Source organism: Pyxicephalus adspersus, chromosome 4 (genome assembly GCF_032062135.1).
Source record: "Pyxicephalus adspersus chromosome 4, UCB_Pads_2.0, whole genome shotgun sequence".
Lineage (NCBI taxonomy): Eukaryota > Metazoa > Chordata > Amphibia > Anura > Pyxicephalidae > Pyxicephalus > Pyxicephalus adspersus.
Genome location: NC_092861.1, coordinates 36,062,584 through 36,078,819, shown reverse-complemented (window position 1 = coordinate 36,078,819; position 16,236 = coordinate 36,062,584). Strand labels below are relative to the sequence as shown.

Here is a 16,236-nt window from a genome sequence, read left to right as displayed (position 1 = left end):
TTTTTGTCAGTTGCCATTTGTTTAATCATCATGTATATGGAGCCCTGACAAACAGCCTTTCCAGCAAATGAACCCATTGCCTAGTCATTCAACATTTTCAAAGCTTTGGTAACACATCTTACACTTATGATCAGGTGCTTCTACATTATGGGACCCCCTACCTTAAAGGAACAGAGATTTGAACAGTGTCCTCTCCTCTTCCTGTGTCACTGTCTGTATCTGTCTGTCATTTGCAACCTCTATTTATTGTACAGGGCTGTGTAGAAAAAAATCCCTTTAATATGCAGGTTTTCCGAAGTAAATAAAATGCTTTTGAAATATTGGTAAGGAAAAGCCACCTATTCCCAGAAATCTTCTAAGAAAGCAGGATAGATAAGAACCAACTTCAAGCAGAACAAGAAATGCTTGCTCATAACTTGATCCACTGACACTTAGCATCTCATATATTCTAAAATGTGTATCATGGTGGAGCAGTTGTTACAAGCCTTTTTATGCCTTCTGCAGCTAAATTCTTATTAGGAACATTAATTCAAGAATTCGGGAAATGCTGGATGATACCAAATGTCCTTTGGAATTAGATTCAAATCCAAAAACTGTGATGTGGGGGGAGGCCAGTGCAGACTACTTCTGCCTTAACAGCCTATAACTTTTATTAGGGTCAGACAAATGTCTGATCCAACCCTTTGTCTGCACTTGGTACAGGTAGATCTGGATATGCCATTAGATTGTAAGCTCTTCTGGGCAGGGTGCTCCCTGTGTCACTCTTTATATCTGTCTGTCATTTGCAACCCCTATTTAATGTACAGCGCTGCATAGTATGTAGGCGCTATATAAGTACTGTTTAATAATGATAATAAATGCCCCGCCCCCCATGACCATTGGAACCAACACTGAGCCTATACTTAGCCAAGTACATTTAGTCTGGTAGCTACTTGTGTAAAAAAAACATCACCTGCAACAATCTTTTATATAGACCTAACCCACACAAACCTTGCGGGTGTCTGCGGCTATGTACACACATGCAATGGTTCTCGTCCAATAATCGGCTCAGGGCTGGTATCGGACGAGAATCATGCCTGTGTACAGTGCTCATTGCCCATCGTTCGAACGACTGTCCTGGTGGATCTACGGATGATGGATGACAAACGTTCATAATAAAAGTGAAGGGGAGGAGAGCCCAGTGGGGTTTTCCCGCTCCCCTCTCCATAGAGCAGAACGGCGATGTATGTACAGCACTCGTTCATGCATCTTACAGTTGTTTCATAATTTTTGCACATCTGTGATTAGCCTGAGGGTAAAGCTGCGTACACACTTGCAATTTTTGTCGTTGGAAAGGATCTTTCACGATCCTTTCCAACGACAAGGGGCTGCAAGATGCATGAACGATGCTGTACATACAGCACCGTTCATGCTCTATGGAGAGGGGAGGGGGGAGAGCGACAGAGCGGCACCCTGCTGCGCGCTCTCCCCTTCCCTTTCATTACGATCGGCTGTCGTCCATCGTCCGTGGATCCGGCAGGTCGGTCGTCCGGACGATGGACGACACCGACTGTACACACGGAAGATTTTCGCCCGATAATTGGCCGATGCCGATTATCGGGCGATAAAAATCTGCCGTGTGTACGTAGCTTAATTGTGGCACAAGATAGGATTGGCCCAAGGGTTTTCAGTTAGCAAATCTAGTAGATAGAAAAAAAGGTAATGTAAAAAAACACCTTTGTGTAGATTCACCCTTAATCATTTAACAATAGTTGACAAAAGGACATCTTGGCATTACCACATATTTATTCTTTGTGCTTAGCAGTGGGCCTAAGGCTTTACAAGAACCAAGGCCTGCCCAGTGTGATGGGAATCTTAACAGACAGAACTGGGAACTGCCCACTCAGCAACACTTCCCTTTCCAGACTTGGTATTATGCCCCACCAGACAGCTAGGCTTAACCTTGCACATTGTCAGTAGGAAAGTAGGAATTACTAATGTTCACCCAGGAATATTTCAGACAAACAAGTTCATTGTCACATAGTGTTCAAACCAATTAAATAAATATTGCTCATAGCCTTATTTGAATAGACTCTAACATGCACAAAATGCAGGATGGATGAAAGCTTATAGGATTTAGCAAAATGAATGAAATGAAAAAACAAGGTGACATCAACATCTTTGAGGTTAGAATGCTTGGCAAATGCCTTTTTAATTTAGGCCACTTGGTTTTTTTGAGCAAATTATATATTACAAATTCTAATATTCAATGCAGTAAAGCTATCTTGTCTATTTGGTGTTTATTCATTTTTAAATGGAACTGAATTACCAACTCAGATTTTAATGAAAACCTACCATGCCCCAACCCCAACACCTAGGGTTAATAAAATAAAAATGTAGGAGCTGAAATTGGAGCGGCAGTGCCACTCTATGGAGCTGAAATTGGAGCGGCAGTGCCACTCTATGGAGCTGTGCTATGTACACAACTCTTCTGTTTCAGCCAAGTGAGTGGATATTGTGTGTTTGCTAGTCAGGTATTTAGGTCTCATGGGCTACCCCGTACATTAGTCATTGATAATATATGAGCAGCGCTTAGAAGTAAGCATTTAATTGCAATGACTCTTAGTACACCCTAGGAGTCTTAAATGAAAAGGTGAAGTCATAAAGAGTATATACCCAACTTGTGAGGCTCCCAACAATATGGTTTATTCATTGTGGCTTATTTACTAAAGAAGAGCAGATTCAGTTTACACTGAAATTATACACTCACTGTTTATTTTTATAGGTATTTTTATTCCCTGTTAAAGTGGAAGTTAATAAAATAAAACTCACTCACCTTTTTTTCACAGATCTGTCGATCCCTCTGGAGGTTTCCTCGATCAGGTCCCGCGTCGTTCTAAAATCCTCCTTCATCCCAGCGCAGAGGAAGTTCTGCTTTTTCTGATGCCTACTTCCAGCAGGGTTGCGTGCCATGTCACAAAGCTTATATCTTCTCACACTGGTTTCCTGATCATGACAATGATTTCACTGTAGTAACCAAATCTCAGTCCAAGAGCTCCTTTGCAATGTGTTGGAATGAGAGATTTGTATTATGGACGTGCAACCAATAAATCTGCACAAACTGCGTAATGTTATGATGTTAATATGGAACAAAGTGATGAAGGTGTTTAGCACCTTGTTGAAACTATACCACAAAGAATAATGACAATTCTGAAAGCAAAAAGGGTCCAACCTGGGGTACAACTCATTACTAGCAAGGCTGGTGAGAGTAATTTAGGTGGTGAAAAAATAAATATTAAAAAATAAACAATTGTGTAAATTAAAAAAACAGGATTTGTGCTTGCACATAGTTGACTAAATAGCATCAGCACAGATTCACCTAGTTCGTGAACAATGTAAAATTTCAGTGTGCAAAAAGAACAAACTTCACTTCTTTAGTTTAGCTGCATTAGTCTGTAGACTACATAAACATATTTGTGACACCTGGGCCACATAAAGAATACCTGGATCTCTTCTCTCTTCTAGTGGGGTATAAAACACAAGGTCCAGGGGTTTATTAAACAGTTCAGGGTGATAAGGAGAGGGGGTTATGGTGCAGAATGCCCGAATTAAACATCTCACCATATGGAGAGGTAAGGTGATCACATATCAGGAAGTAGGCAAGCCTCCAATAAATCTTACTTCTCACTTTTTCTTTGGTAAAGGCTTTTGGTTACGTATACATGTAGGATTTTTGTCACTGGAAACGATCTTTCATGATTATTTCCAGTGGCAGATGAATGGACAAGCACTGTACACATGGTGTCCATTTTGCCCTATAGGGAGTAGAAGGGGGAAGGACGAATGAGCGGCACCTGGCTGTGCTCTCCTCTATTGACGTGCATTGCAGTCATTCCCAATTGGTTGTTCATTGATCTGCTATTGTGCTGTACAAATGTCAGATTTTCACAAGACAGGCATAACCATATGTCAATGGGTTACGATTATCTGACTTGCGTACACAGCTTTAGTCCACCTAAATGGATATCCAGACACCACTCTACTCCCAGCTTGAATAAGACCATTCTCCTGACATCAGAGCACCCCCAGGTACCCGTCGTCTTCATTGTAGTAATGAAAGTGGACCTGTCATAAAAATAAAAAAAATCCCACTTACCTACTTTTGCAGAGCCCCTGGTTCATCCACATCTGGGCCTTGTTTCAGTCCCACGCCATCCTTGATTTTTCCTTCATCCAGGCACAGAGGCAGTGCCATCGTCTTCTGGCTACTTTACACAATCTCACACAGCTCAGGCATGAGATCAGGTGACATTTGCTGCTGTAACTGTAAAGAAAAAAGAGTGCCAATCTCACTGTGCATGCACAAGATTGGCATTTGTTTTTCAATGCCAGGGAAAGCCAATTCTGCACATGCCCAATATGGGGATATTGGCCTTGGATATGTGGCGTACATGGAGACTCTGGGCTCCTATTCAAAGACAGAGGGGTTTCCCATTTTTAAAAAAAAAAAAAAAGATCAAGAGGGAAAAAACAAGTAAATTTTTACCTCATATAAAAGATTATCTACTGTTTGTAGAGTGGATAAATAGTAAACATTTTGGTGATAAGTCTGCTTTGAATGGGTTTCTCTTCTCTGGCAGAGTACCTCACTCTGCCCAGAGCCTCCTATCAGACATAGACTCCAATTGTGGTTATGAAGTTTGTATGATCAGGCTGGATATGATTGCAGAAAGGAACGGGCGGTGTACCTTCTGCAATAAATATTTAATCATTTTATAATTGGATTTTGACGGCACCAAATTTCAATAATTATATCTTGTAGACATCAATTTATCAAAAAATCATAATTTTTTATTCAATAAACACAAAAGACATTTCTGTGGACAAAAGATCAGTGCATATAGTTTTTGTTGTTAACAATTCTAATAAAGATATTTTTTTAGTTGTCTCATTTTCATTTTTCAACGCGTTTCGCAATGCATATTGCTTCTTCAGGAGGCATGGGACAACAACAAAATTGTTAAATGTCTTTGAATCTCATGTCTACCAGGACAATCAATCCATGTGTATAGGATGTGAGCCACATGGATTTAGTTCCTCTTTAAATACTTATATAATCTCAATATTCTATATTTATATGGGTAGTCTGGTAAAGAAAACAACTTCCAAGACTCATCAAGTGTCCTTGTAATGCCGGCAGTGGCATGGACACCCAGTGAAGGACCCTGCCTCTTGTAAACAAAAGAGGAGAAAAGAAACCGCCATGAACATCTTGTGACAATGGCCTCAGTAAAAACATAAATAAGGTATTTTTATTCTTTAATGGCAGTAATCAGTTAGAGGGGGGTAGGGGGAGCCTGCAGGGAAGCTTTAAATTCTGAGACAGCCCTATGAAAATCTGTAATGCTTAGAAAGATGTGACTGTCTTAATTTGTCCTGTGATTACTATTATTATTATTATTAATAAACAGGATTTATATAGCGCCAACATATTATGCAGCGCTGTACATTAAATAGGGGTTGTAAATGACAGACAGATACAGACAGTGACACAGGAGGAGGAGAAGACCCTGTCCCGAAGAGCTTACAATCTACGAATTAATATCATGGTTGGTTTGGAGCCAGGGAAAATTCACATTTTAATATCAAGTTCATCAGAACAGAAAAAAAAGGAAATTTCCCAGTGGTGAGACTTGTTTCCATGACAACTAAGAGGGAATTGACATTCACTTTAGAGAAATTTCCTCTCACTTCCTGTCACATCTACAGGACATAAAGTGAAGCAAAATTTTCTCGGCGGACACAGTTTGAAAATGATTCCTCTACCCAAAATGAAAATGGAAAGTTTGGGCTTCAGTTGTTCCCCACATGTAGTAATTTAAAGCAGCAAATATATGATTTTTTAGGAAAATGTTTGCAAGTTTCATGCATGAATCAGACCAAATGTATTCCTATTGAAGGGTATTTTATTCACAAGAATTCCAGCTAGGGACTAGGAATGGCACTGTGACAACAACACAACTTGACAGAACAGCTGTCACTTTGTCCACATTGACGTGTGCTAATAAAGATGTTCAGAAAGAAGAGCATGGAGCAGCGCAAGCGGGCTGTAGCTGAGAAGGGGGCGTAGTCTGTACTAGCACGATGAAAACGTACATACACTGTCCTGCTCCCATAGATATGAAGCCCCTCCCCTCAGCCTATCAGCGCTCCGGAAGACTATGACGACATGTAAGTTCGCCCTCCAGCTGTTCCTGACGTCTCCATGCTGCTGTGACAGGCTGAATATTGCAAGTAGGGAGGGGAAGGAAAGGGAATCAGCGAATCTCGCGAGAACCGCCCCACTCTCGCGCTCCTCCTACCGGCCGAGCGAGAAGAGTGAGAGGGGATGCTGCTACTGCCTGTCCGCCATAGCGGAGGGGTTTAGTCAGCGCCGAGTAAAGCAGCCCTAGTGTAGAGTAATAGGCGCACGGGTGGTCCGGCGGCGGAGGGAGCAGCTGGAAGCAGGACGTCACAGGAGGCAGTCAGCCCACTAACAGGCCGGGCCCGGGGCCTCCTCACACCGCCACACACCGGGGGGAGATAAGGAGGGGCCCCGGGGCCGAGGCAAGGCAGCCACCGCTGACATGTCAAACCTCAGCAAAGGCACCGGCAGCAGAAAGGACACCAAGATGAGGATCCGGGCCTTCCCGGTAAGACACGGCCGGGAGGGGGCGGGGAGAGATCACCTGGGGGCGGGCTGTGTGTACAGGAGGGGTAAACACAATGACAGCCACACATGTCACCCCATATGTACCCAGTGTGCCCATCATCAGCACTGACCATAACATTCACACCAAGATTCCTCACTGGCCATGAATGTCAGCCTAACTGCTGGCCCCTAATGATTACCCCTTAACATGACAATTCATCTTTATTATTATTAATAATAAACAGGATTTATATAGCTCCAGCATATTATGCAGTGTTGTACTTTAAATAGTGGTAGCAAATGACACAGAGGAGGAGATTTGTATGGGATTTCCTAAAATGTCCTTAATAAGCAAAAAAAAAAAAAAGATTTTAACCCTTCCCTACTTTATCCAAATTGAAACAAAAATTAAATCAATATAAAGCCAATCTGAATTGGGTCATGAAAGAATTAAGCATGCCCTGTTTCATATACTTTATTATTAAACTCGATTTATATGGCGCCAACATATTACGCAGTGCTGTACACTTAGTGATAGTCACAGGAAGTGTAAAATATTGTTTTGCCACCATGGGAAATAAAGGAAAATCTCCCCCACAAGGACAAAGGGGATTGGGCAGGGGATTGATCCTTTACCTGTGTTAGCTGAAGCAAACAAGAAATTCTCGCCGCGTTGTTATTTTAATGAATTAATTTGATTTCTTGGTGCGTATTATACGCATAGTATGGACGGTCTTGATGATTTGTGTGATCAGAAGATTTCATTATTATTGTTGTTATTATTAAACATGGGTTGATATAGCACCAACATATTACGCAGCGCTGTACATTAGAGTTGTAAATGGCAGACAGGAGGAGGAGAGGACCCTGCCCTGAAGAGCTTACAATTCATTCTACTTTATCCTCAGCATCTGGTACTCACAACAATGATCAGGAGGAGCTCAGAATTTCTGTCTTGCCAGAAACATTTGTTATCTTCTAAAGCTTCAATCCCGGTCAATGACAACGTTACCTAAATGTGCCAGAGATGCTCATAACTTTCTTCCAAGCAAAATAAAAAAAAAAACATTTACAAACGTCTCCTAAACACATCAACAATGCGGCCCAATGCTGTATGAGATTCACAAGTGTTCTTCATGATTGCAGTTTGGAATCTGGCCTTTGTTCCTTTTTTATATATAATGTGGGAGTTGGGGATTAACCTCCCTAGAGTGTGGCTCGGGGTGAATTATCTATACCAAAAGCGGTAACCCTGAGCCACACTGAGGGTGGAATTGCCTTACCTGCTAAGTGGTGCCCACAACGTCCTCCAGCGATACCGGGCATCTTCTTCCCTTGGCAATGCCGGGCTGCCATCTGTGTCCCTGGCATGTGAACGTTGGGGACGCCAGGCCAGGGAAAGCAGATGAGCGTGCAGCTGGGAGGCGGGAAATTTAAAGTGCTAAGTATTTTTAAATGTACAGCTTTCACATTTAAAAATACTTATTATTTATACCGCCAGGGAGGTTTAAGAGCAGTCAGGTCTTTATGTATGTCAGTTTCCTTGTTGGAGAAGTTTCTCTTCACGTTCTCAGTTAAAAGGTTGGCACTGGGGCAGCAATTTAAGATATTCTCATAGGGATAAAACGGCAATATATTTTTTTTTTTTGTAAATCTTTACTTGCTTAACTTTCTCCTCTAGTGAATTTTATTGTTTTGTTTTAATGCTATATTTTAGTTTAGTATACAGTTTGAATATTTTTATTGCGGTGTGTGAATATTCACGCCTTTTTGCTGAGGAAATTCACCTCTGTTATTTAGCCTGGCATTTAGACAGAAAGTAGGAGCTAATCCAATATTTGGAATTGTCATTGCAGCAATAAGTGAAGGAAAATCCTCCAATGGGGACAACTCTGCAATGAAAACTTTGTTCACTTTGAATTATTTCTTGTTCGGTCTGTAGGACAGGAAGTGATGGAAAATCACTCTGTGGGGTACAGATAGGAATAAATAAACTGATGGTGGTTTCATCCTTTTCCTTCTCTCTACATAACTAAAAAAAGGTTGGGCTTGGCATACACTTGGCACACACAAAGGCTGCCACATTTTTCTATATACGCGGGGGTCACTGGTCTAGAATAATTGAGGCTTGATATTGTGATCTGTGTTCTGATTATCTAAGTGAAGATATGGAGGAATAGTACTTGCAGTTTGAAAACTAAATTAAATCAGGAGTCTTTGTACAGCTAATGTGAGCTAAGCCTAAATTATACACTGCATTGATTACACTATTACAAGTAATTATACTCTTTACAAAGCATGGGACATAGAAGCAGTGTCACAACTTTCACTTTTCCAGATAGCGTTCATGATACAAACATGATGGAAAAAGTGGAACTGGGTCATTAGGTGAAACAAAGTAATGGGGGGGAGTAGAAAGCTGGCACAGTTTTGGGGTTTACTGGACACCTATGACACAATTAGCTGGGAGCATAAAAAAAGCAAGCCAATATGTAGTGCTCAAACTGGGATTTAAAAATTTGTGATTCAGAACAGACCCAGTTCATTTTCTTGCTGAATGTAAAGTGTCTGAAAAGAAATAACTCATGCTGCTCGCTAACCCCTTTGTGCTCTAATAATTCTGTGTCTTGTGTGCTTCCTGTATTAAATATTGGGAAAACTAAGATATTGTATTTTGAAGACAGTTGATTACGCACAATTTTCTGCAAACTAAATATCAGGTTACATGAAAATTGAGAAATTATTTTTTAATATTGCTAAAACAAATGAAATGTTTTTAGCTAATATAATAAAAACAGGTAAAATAATCTACACAAGTGATTCTTATTTACAATTTTTAGCCATAACTTGCAAGTTAAGTTCATTTTAAAGCGGAACTAAACTCTTTTTACACTTACCTGACCCTATTGTGTCGGAAGAATCGTCATCTTCTCCCGCATTTTTCTTGTTTTGATATTCGGCTGTCTTGATTGGCTGGATCAGATTGACATTGGAGTTCATTCAGTCCTGGCAGATGCATATCTGTATGCATCAGGTATCCAGCTAAAGCTTTTTGCATTGACATTTAAAGAGAACAATCAGGCAGGTAAGTATTTTTTATTGCAGAAGGGACATCGCCAGAAAAGGATTTGCAGCAGGATGGTACTCTTCAGACATTTAAAAAGCATTTCTATGGAAAGAACACAAACCTAATTCTATTGTATTGTGGCATCCTGAATCCCCGAATCTGTATTGGAGCTCCCTCAAGCTTTTATGCAAATACTGTCGTCTTTCAGTAAGCTGGCCTTTGAAATGCCAATGGCAGGTACCATCCACCCCGTTCTCCCAACTGTGCACAAGCCTAACAGTAGGACATTTATAGCGTACCTAAACTCAGAATTTTCACTTTTCATTAAAGTGTAAACAACCCTTTTTTAAAAAAAAAAATTCTGTTTGTTAGTTTTTTTTTTTCAAGTGCAGCACCCTGCGTTGAGCTGCCCCCTTAATTCTCGATCGCCTGGGAATGGGAGCGCAAAGCATACTGCCATACCTGCGTCTGGGTGCTCCTTCTGCGCATTCCTGGCAATCTTGGGCATGTGCAGAAGGAGCCCTTTCCATAAAAAAGGAAAAAAAAATGGTGATCTCACGCAGTCGGGTGACATAGAAAGAAGAGGAGAATATGGTGGCGCCTGGGACTCGATGGAGGAAACCTCCCGACGGATTGACTGATCAGCGGAATTAAAGGCAAGTGGAATTTTTGTTGTTTTGGGTTTACTTCCTCTTTAAAGTCCCTACACTGATTGGGGAGTTGGAATGGTATAACTCGGAGGGCCTTCACAAATCTTCCAAAATTCTAAGCAGTAATGTGATATAGTTCAGACTCCCCTCTAAACTCTACCTGTGATCAGTTTGGTTACCCTTTGCACTTTATAGATGGTTGAGGAGGAGAACTTGGTTGTGTTCTCTGTCATGTGACAGAAAACGATTGATGCAGAACACACAGGAAACAGGTCTGCTTCTCATCTGTGTGCATGGTTAGTCTAGTCACTTTGCTAGGATAAATGTATAAAGGTATTGCATCTAGAGAGGGGCAGGGGTGGCTGTTATCATGCTTTTTGCTTGTTAACAATGTGTAAATTATTTAATGTCTGCACACAGGTGCACTCTAAAGGTGTGTTTTCTATGCACAGCAAAATTCCTGTAGTCCTGATAAGGAGCACATTAATGCTTGACAATGCATTAACATGTATGTGAAACCTACATTTGTTTGACCTCGGGAAATGATTATTTAACTCTTCTACAGAACGTACCCTGTCTGGCAGAGAAGGAACTCAAAGTGCAATTTTTGTTGCACTTTGTTGAAGTTTCACTTTCACTTACATGTCTCCTCCCCATTCCCACTCCGAGTGGACAATAAAAGGAGAAGGAACACAGTTACGAGCTTCTGTCAATCTTCTCAACCTTTTTATTAGCATGCCGTTTGCAATAGCAGTTTGCATTGATTTCCTCTTACATCAGCATCCATGGAGGTTTCCTTACAGTCCAATGGATTTTAAACTTCCTAAAAACATTGGCAGCTGTTGTCACAGGAACACTGAGTATCTTGCATTTAACATGTTTGTCAATAGTTTTCGTTCTGATCATTTCAGACAACGTTCTCCTTTGCTGTCTCTTGGCCATGTTCAGTGTGGGACACAATGATACCAGACAGCAGAGTGACAATCTTTTCCCATCTAAATAGCCTAAATGAATGGTTGAATGATCAAAGATTTGTGTGTTAATAATTAAAGGAAAAGGCTGCCTTGGAAAACCTCCCTAATCCAAGATTTTTATGATCTTTTCTAGGGGTACCAACAAATGTGCTAAGGACATTTTAGAAAAATTTTGTAGAAAAAGCAATACTTTATCTTTTCACATTTTCATTATTAGGATTTTAGGAAGGCTTGCTGTACACATTTCCCCTACACCAGTAGAATCTCCTATGTACAGGGCTATAGACATTAATATGACCAAGGAGCACAATACATCCAACCAGAGAGAGATTTTCATAGTGCCTACCATTTTTACCCTGCACTTCTCTATAGGCTAACATATGAGAAAAATTCCCTCTTGTTACTCCAGCAGCATTGATGTACTGTATATTGCATTAGACTGGATGCTATGCACCATGTATACCTGAATATACATCTAAACATAAACAAGTACTTACTTTTACCTTTAAAAAACAGGAAAATACATTGTCAGGTTTAAACTTCACAAATGCGTCGGCTTGTTTCTAACAAGTATATATGCAGCCTGTCTTTACTTTGTGAGATAGAAGGACCCCACAAATAGCAATGTGTAATTGCTATTGTTTAGTTTGTTTTTCTGTAATTGTTAGCAGATTAGATGTAATGCTCGTATAGATGCAGCACCTTGTATGACACTCCACTTAGAATCTCTACAAGCACAACAGCTGCAATGTTGGACCGTTCTCAAGTGCTGGAGGGTAAAAATGGCTCCGTTTGCAGTCAAAATGGAGGCAAAGTCAAAACATGTTTGTACAGCCTTTGACTAGAAAAGGCCGTTATACAAATACCTAAAGAATTTGACAACTGATTAATGATAAACTTTTCTTTATCACTCTTAGAAAAACTGTTTACAACAAGTGAAGTTTTTGTCTTTGACTGGTAAATGGTGATTACTTGGCTATTCAGTGCAGTCATTTAGGAAGGATGGAAAATACCTGAAATGGTTTGGCAACCTATTGCACTATAGAGCCAATTAATACTGTGATGGGGTTTACTCTGTACTTTATGGGGTATATAGCTGTTCTTCTGTGTGAAGAACTAGACTGCTTGTAAAGTTTTATTGTCCTAAAGTCTCTTACCCACAATCTTTACTTTCAATGATTTGAAGTTTTCCAAATGTGGCAACTCCTCACCTTGTAATAGCTGAGCATTAAAGTGATGCATTATACAACGCCCAACTGCTTTTAGTGACTGCAGCAGGGTTGTTTCTGATTCCTTAAAAAAAACCCAACAACGTGACAAGTTTATTTAAGTTAATTTCTGTACGTCAGTGACTGAACAAAAGTTAGTAAAGGGGGCACTAACAGGTTTTCATCCATGTACCATGTGACTCAATTCACAAGTACACCCAGTGTTCAACACAAATTTTTTTTAGGCTAGGCGGGTGACAGCCCCTGTATTGTGACCCAATTAACCACCTAAAAAAACAGGACCAGCGCCATGATGTGCCCTGCATAAAATTTACTTTAAAGTACTGGTTTTACCCCATTGTACTTCTGTACTTCTTCCCTCCTGTACTTCTAAAAGCCAACCTTGTATACACTGCTGATCCCTGTCTATTCTTCCTCCATGAGTCATCCAAAGCTGGGTTGTTTCTGTAATTGTAATGCATCCTATGCCCACAGCAGGAAAACAATTTCTAGTTTTTCACTATGATCAACAATTCCATTGTACAGCAATCCCCACAGCGTTATATAAATGATTCCCTTGGTTATAACAAAAATAGGTGCACTGCATTAAAACACTATATTAGATATGTTTTGAGGATGCACACAATAGCTAATCTACTTCTAGAGGTTGTGACCATGGGGTACAATGAATTAGAGGGCACTGTAGAGGCAAAGGTAGATACATGTTGTTCTCAGTTAGTGTTTAACATGAAGGGGAATCCTTGAAATTACATTCAGGTCTTCTGGGAACCCCTTCTCTAATTACTGTATGCACAGCTCACAGTACATTAGTACATTGCTTGAGAAACCCTGGTTGAAAAACATTGGTTCAAGGAATATAATGCTTAAAGAGTTTAGGAAAGTAAAGTATCTAATAAATATAACACAAAGATGGAGCAAGTGTTAGGGCATATATACTGTCATGCAAAAAAAATACTGTTTTTATGAAACAGTCGGCAGGTGTTATAATTAGGTAAATAAAATCTCAGAAGAACAACCAAACACGACATATTACAGTGTGTCGTTATTTAACAAACTTTAAGTAAGAATGCAGAATCAGTATGTGAAAAATTACATACACCCATAGTGTTTCCATGAAAATTAAGAGGGTGGATAGGAGCCGTGTGCTGCTCATCCATTGCATTTGGTGTATTCTGGTGTGTGTTACCGGAAGTGATCTTAAAGCAGTGATCTTAAAGCAATTCCAGGGATCCAAGCCACAAATTAAAAGCGCCACAGAAATGGCGCAGAATACCAGTTCTAAATAACCCACCCAATGGTAAATATTGTCCGATTACCAATGATTCCAGCATGAAGCAGTGCACAATTGTTGCAGGTTACTGAAGAGTTGGGTCACAACACAAGGGCTGCCACCCACCTACAATTTCTTCCCACCCAGTTTAAAAAAAAAAATTTGGGTTAAACACTGTAATGAGACGTATTATTTTACTACTGGGCTTAGATTTAAAGATTTTTAGACCCTGCTAAGGACAGTTATCTGTAAATAATATATGTAAAATCTTGGAATTGAAAAAGGGTGTACCCTTAGTTTTCACAGGACCGTGTATGCCATGTAGGAGGCGAGAAATTGGGAGATCGGTCTGTCTATTGCAAGAATACATATATAAGCGGATATATTTTTAAATGTTTGGCTCTGGATTGTGATGAATAATCTGCATAATTATACAGGAGGAAGATGGCTCATTTGCTGTAAACAGACTTCTGGGTTGCTTTAAGATGTGGAAAATTAAATTTAAACTACATTGGTGTTTTAGAGACAACATGAGATTAATCAGTTTTGAATAAGGTTTGTGATTGCCCTGAGGTGGGGTGGAGAACAAACAGATTCTTCAACTGAAATGTATCATTACAGGTTTTATATCTGTTTGGTTTCCAGCCATACCATGACAAATCGGGCCTTCTGTTCATGTCACATGTGGCCCAAAGCAATAGAACTTTTTTCTTCATAGAGCAGTATGGTCACTTAGAGGTGTGAAATGTTGATTTCATTATTTCAAAAGCTTAAGTTGTCGATTTGCATAATGTAAGACTGATAAGTACATCTACATAAACTAAACTACTGCATTAATGCTTTTTGCTTTTATACCTTTAATGCCTTGCCAAGTAATACTCATGGTTTTTACACGTTCCTTCCTTTGCTCTTCGCTAGTGAGTTTTATATTACACTTAAAGTGTTCTGTGTTTTTCCATTTTTGATGGAGTCATGTAATTAATGTCCAGGCAAAGTTATACAAACTTGTGTACTTATTTTATTTATTCCTATCTATCATTACATAATATGTTCTTCCTTCAGTGGTTACCTGTACTTCAATCATTCCATAAACAGCTGCCTAGATCTTAAATCTTAAACAAGTCGAAAGGCTATTATTTCCATTCAGATCCCAGATTGGTAAAATTGCAAAAAAAAAAAAAAGACACAAATGAGCAACAACCATGCATTGCTTCAAGTAACAATGGATAATCTTCAAATATTCACTATTGCAGTGTTCTCCCCAGCCCCTTTTAGCCGGGCGCACCACCCAAAAATGTTCAGTAACCACCCAGCTGTTTTTTGGGTAGTTACTGAAAAGTTGGGTCGATAAACAGGGGCTGCCACCCAGGTATAATTTCTTCCCACCCAGTTATAAAATAATATCTGGGTGGAACACTGTAATGGATTGGGTTGTTTAGCACTGCTATTCCTTGCAAATTCTCCTAAGGCTCCTCATTTTTGTTCTGGATTGATGCTTCTGACAATTGATTTGAGAGAGTCACCTTTGTACAGGTATAGTGCAGCTTTCCTATGGTATTGATGTCAAACCTAAAAAATCTTATTTTAAATCCAAACCCCTAAGCTGTAACTCAACTCTTAAACCTCTTGGTATGAAGTGACCCTTAAAGTGTATCTAAAATTAAAAACAAAAATGTAACACACATTCTGCTGTATCTATGATGTAGCCGTGGTTGCCCCCATTCATTAGATTATGTTACCAGGGCTAAAGGAGCTCTGCACTGAAATCCAGGCTTACAAGAACTGTCTATTATATCAGATAGTCATATGTAATAATAGTTCTTGCTCTACAGTACATTTGTGTAAAATAAATTTAAGCTAACAGCAGCTGTTGAAATGTTGAATTGAGTGACATAATGAAAGGCCGGGCACTTGCAGTTTTATAGGTTTTGTGTAGTCGGGGACACTGAAAAATACTGTAAAATGTCTGCATAGAAATAATCCTATTTTCTCAGTTGTGAGTTGGCTTTGTGTGATAAAGGCCCTTTGCTCTATGTATCTATTCTTTTCTCATGAGTCACTGTGACCTAGGCATTATTTGTAAGTGTAACAGAAATATGAAATGTACACCAAGCACCTACTGGCAGCAATTTTTTGGGGGGTTTTGTTTAATACACTTTTTTTGTTAAACAATTACCAAAAAGGTGTAGCTTGACAGATTATAGTCTGGTTGGTCAGAAGGATTTAAAACCTCCTCTGAACTATCCTCCACTGAACTAATACCGAGGACATCGGAGACTTGCTGTCAGCAGCTACAGCTACTGCTGTGTGAGTCGGAGCTTCTGGATAATGTTAAGTGTTTCATTTTATTAATGTCATGTTTAATTAAAAAAGGGG

General features: G+C 39.8%; 1 protein-coding gene across 1 annotated transcript in view; it reads left to right on the top strand.

Annotated features, from left to right (window-relative positions):
• Nucleotides 1-6,325: 6,325 nt before the first annotated feature.
• The window catches only part of CUL3 (cullin 3), a 33,615-nt gene continuing 23,704 nt past the window's right edge, over nt 6,326-16,236 (top strand). Inside the window, exon 1 of the mRNA XM_072410126.1 lies at nt 6,326-6,671. Coding sequence (XP_072266227.1) covers nt 6,606-6,671 — 66 coding nt within the window. The 5' untranslated portion in view covers nt 6,326-6,605. The remainder of the gene's footprint in view (nt 6,672-16,236) is intronic.